This window comes from Austrofundulus limnaeus, unplaced genomic scaffold (genome assembly GCF_001266775.1).
Source record: "Austrofundulus limnaeus strain Quisiro unplaced genomic scaffold, Austrofundulus_limnaeus-1.0 Scaffold54, whole genome shotgun sequence".
NCBI classification, from domain to species: Eukaryota; Metazoa; Chordata; class Actinopteri; order Cyprinodontiformes; family Rivulidae; genus Austrofundulus; species Austrofundulus limnaeus.
In genome coordinates this window covers 1749073-1753053 of record NW_013952456.1, presented here as the reverse complement: position 1 = coordinate 1753053, position 3981 = coordinate 1749073, and the positions used below count along the sequence as shown (strand labels likewise).

The window sequence follows — 3981 nt, the reverse complement described above, 5'->3', positions numbered from 1 at the left end:
ACTTTATTCCTAAGTTGCTCTGCTTCAAATCCTGGGATTTTGTTGTTTTGAATAGGTGTCAACGATAGCCATGTGATGTATCAGTCACATGGAGGCAGTGCTTAAAAGCCTGAATTTTGCCTGAAACTCTCAGACTGAAGAAGTCTCTTGGAGGAGAGACGAAACTTTCATTAGAGAAGAACCCGTCCAGAAGACCTATACTAATTTTTTCTTTTTGATTTTTTACCTGGATTACTGAGATGCATCAGGACACTTTATTTTACAGTTAAAACAAGTGTTAAATGGTAATCGTGAATCCCTTTAATGCATGAAATTGAATAATGTCTTGACTGATGTTTTGTATTCTGGGTTGATTATAAAACTATGGATGGCAGAGGTTTACTGATAAAACAGTCTTAACATGCCACATCTGTAAATGACATCATGATTTATTTTCTTTAGTAAGCATTTTGTGTATCTGTCATCAGACACTTGGCCAGCAGAGCACAGCTGGGATCACCAGTCACCATCAAGCTTCTGCAGCAGCCATCGAAACCAGAGAAAGGTAGATATTCCCTCACAGACACGAGAGGGCTAGTCACTGATGTTTTTTTTTAAATTATTAATTAATTTATTTTTTATGTGGTTTAGAGAAGCTGCCTCTTGATTGGAAAGAAGACATGCAAACACAATCTGAATTCTTGGACAGAAAGGTGATCCTTTATTTGGACCATAAGATACTTAAAAACTGGTTTTTTTTTTTCACTGTAAATACTGTTTCCTCCTGAAAATGTTATTTTATCCTTTAAGTAGAATTTAGTTTAAATGTGTTTATATTTTGATGTGGCAGGAGGAACTAAAGGCAGACCATGCGTCCTACCTGAAGGAGCACCCAGAGGTCCGAGCCCTCCTTTCTGACTTCATGCAGTTCCTGCTGCTGAGAAAACCAGATGATATCTTTCAGTTTGCAAGAGAATACTTCAGTCTGTTTGCCTCCCGTCATCCTCCAGAARCAAATGTGACAGTCCAGTCATCCTGAAAACACTCCAAACAGCACACCATCCTGTCCTGAAAACTGTCATTTTACAAGTTTTATTTATTTGTTCATAATATATCACATTAAAAAACATATTAGGAAATAGAGGTGTCATTTTGTTACTTAAGATTTAGAGATTTATTTATTTAACTTTAGAGAAAATAAAAAATGAGTGTGATTTTAAACCGGTGTGGAAGTTGGACATGTCTGGGCAAAAAGCACTGAAAGCGGAAAAAGTTGGTTCCTTCAAAATAAAAGTTTGCACAATCAAAAACAAATACGAAAAATGCTTACCTGTCTTAAAATACTGAACTGTGTGAGTCTGGTGTGTGAACGTCTCATGTTGATTACACTAACAAAACTTAATAAGTGGGAATAGTATATTTAAATCTAAACTTAAAGTATTGTCAACTTTTATTTAGTCGGGGTTCATCTTTATGTCATTTCCTCCAAAAGTGAAACTCACTTTTTTTTCAAGGCAGACAAATTGATGTTCGACAGGGAGAGGCGTGTAACTTAAACTAAGATCAAATTTATAAAAGATTTTAGTTTTGAGAAGAATTACACGACCAAACAACAGCAGTGGAGCCATTTCTCCTTTGCTTTGAGCTGTTATTTAACAGGTGAGTCGTCTTRAGTCAGTGAGAACATCGTAATTTCATTTTTAGTTCAGTCATCGAAAGTTTTGCCGGTGTAGCAGACAAATTTATCAATGTCAACTATCCAAAAGTGTTTTAACGCTGTTCAGTCATTAGAAATGACTTTTTTCTTTTTGTTTTCTACCGCGTTAAAACTTTCTGAAGTTATTTTTGCGATGTGACGTCATCACCGATAAGAACTTTTATTTTTACAAGAAGTAAAAACTGTGAAACTACCCCTGATGGAACGTAATTTGTAGAACTTGATTAATTTTGAACATATAAATTTGATATTGACTATGGGAATTACAATTTTAAACAATTTAATTCAGAAATCACTCCATTTTGTGTAGTAAGTCTTGTTAACGAAACTAGTATGGTGGCTAGGCGGAAGTAGAGCTGGTGTCCCATTTCATAAACATCTTTAGGTGGAAAGAAGATGAAGAAAAAGTATTAATTGGATTAGTAGAAGAACTAAATATATAAACAATCAACTAAAACACAAARGGAGGTCTTTTTGAATATAAACTCAAATTCTGAAGGTTGTGCAAAAATGACAAAGAAAGAAAGTAAACAATGACACAGTTTCTGAGGAGTCTCAGGAGTAACTGTGATGAAGATGAAACTCCAGCATCTTCTTCATGGCTGTTACTGGACTGCAGACAGACAGACGTGTCAGTAGGTTTTAATGTTGAAATAAATGTAAAAATCTGTTTTTATGGACTCCTTAAAGGAAATGGAGATGTTCGTTGTGGTTGGAGATGTGTGTGTCATTGATACACATATGGAAAACAAGAGCAAACACTGTTTTAGGACAAAAAAAGGATCATTAATGATGCTGTTTTTAAAAACATTGTGACAAACCTCAGGAMGAGAACTGTGGACCTCAGATGTAAATCACCTCTGACTGGTGCATCTACTAGCATTTTGATTCCTTTTTTCCTTTTTTTTTTTCCTGTAGTGTATTGTATTTTGATTACTTTTTCTAAGTTAGYCTTTAATGCAAGTGTGACCATTGCTATTTCAGGGGGGCACACTCACATAATGCAATATTTTATGATACATTCACATTACAGCACAAGCCTATTGTTTTATGTCTTAAAACTGAAAATAAAAAAGATTGCAGACTGCACATCGAGCCCTTATTGTTGTCTTATTGAACACATCTAAGCCTTGCCCTTTAATATTGTTCCATGTCGATCCCGTGTTAAAGATTTGCTGCCAGATGTTGCCATATTTCTATTAAATGGTTCTGAATCCAGAACCACAGTTGTTGTTTGTATCAGTTCAGTGGTTCAGAAAAGATTTCTGTTCATACTAATAGGTATGCATTGTCTGAGTGCCAGACAATACAGCCGTCAGAGGTTTTCCATGTATTCCTCAAAATTTCCAACTACGGTACACGTCTTTAAAAGCACATGCAGTGACTTGTCGGTCTACAGGTGTGGACCTGTGGTCCAATCAGGTGCCATAGTGAGGAGTGTCACTCCTCTGGCTCAGCTCCTGCTGTTGGGTTTCATTTATTTTTGTTGTATTAACGTAAAAACTACWCATTTTATGACCCCAACTTGCCTGTTTGTGTCATGCAGATTTTTACGTGACCTAAAAAAGCCACACAGATGTTTTATTTGTGGTGGTCTCTGTTTATTACTCCTCTTCACCTTCATCTTGTCTGACAGTTTGAACCTGAGGGCTGCGAGCTGAAAACTACGTGCGCGCTGGTGGCAGCTGGCAGGAGATGGACCGGCTGCTGTTGTCGCGCATTGATGAGGAGCTGGAGTCCTCTGAGGTGGCAGAGCTCTGCTTCCTCTGCAGTGATGTTGTCAACAGGAAGCGCCTTGAAGGGGTGAGAATAATAAAGATGTMTGATGTATTTTAGAGAAACACATATTACAGGAAACAGACAGACTGTGTTTTGTTTTCTCCAGCACATCTGTATATTCAGATCTACACAGGCTTTCTGTAGTTTCTCTGCTCAGAATAAGTCATTGTGTATTTCTTTGTCCTACAGATTACAGATGCAAAAGAGCTGTTCTTGAGACTTGAGGAGAAAGGTCTGCTGGAGAATTCGTCTTTCCTGTCRCTGCTACTCAACATTATTCATCGAGCAGATCTGCTCAACCTGCTGAACACTGAAGTCAGAGAACAGGAGGAAATGGATGCTGACCCTATCCTGTCTGAGTACAGGTAAAAACAAAAAAGGCAAAATACTGGCTGTAATTAAAGGGATATTTTGTACATTTTTAAAAGGGTTTAAATTAGGGCTGGGCGGTATGACCTCAAATTCATATCACTCTATAAATTGAACCCCTCCACGGTAACGGTATA

At 37.2% G+C, this 3981-nt stretch overlaps 2 protein-coding genes across 2 annotated transcripts in view; both read left to right on the top strand.

Moving 5' to 3' along the window:
- Positions 1-1118, top strand: part of catip (ciliogenesis associated TTC17 interacting protein) — a gene marked incomplete in the record, with an annotated part of 15417 nt that extends 14299 nt beyond the window's left edge. Inside the window, 3 exon segments of the mRNA XM_014008992.1 lie at positions 468-544; positions 631-692; positions 830-1118. Coding sequence (XP_013864446.1) covers positions 468-544; positions 631-692; positions 830-1018 — 328 coding nt within the window.
- A 247-nt stretch (positions 1119-1365) lies between these two features.
- casp8 (caspase 8, apoptosis-related cysteine peptidase) overlaps positions 1366-3981 on the top strand; it is a 22098-nt gene continuing 19482 nt past the window's right edge. Inside the window, exons 1-3 of the mRNA XM_014008991.1 lie at positions 1366-1638; positions 3333-3499; positions 3665-3840. Of these exons, the coding sequence (XP_013864445.1) occupies positions 3392-3499; positions 3665-3840 (284 nt within the window). The 5' untranslated portion in view covers positions 1366-1638; positions 3333-3391. The remainder of the gene's footprint in view (positions 1639-3332; positions 3500-3664; positions 3841-3981) is intronic.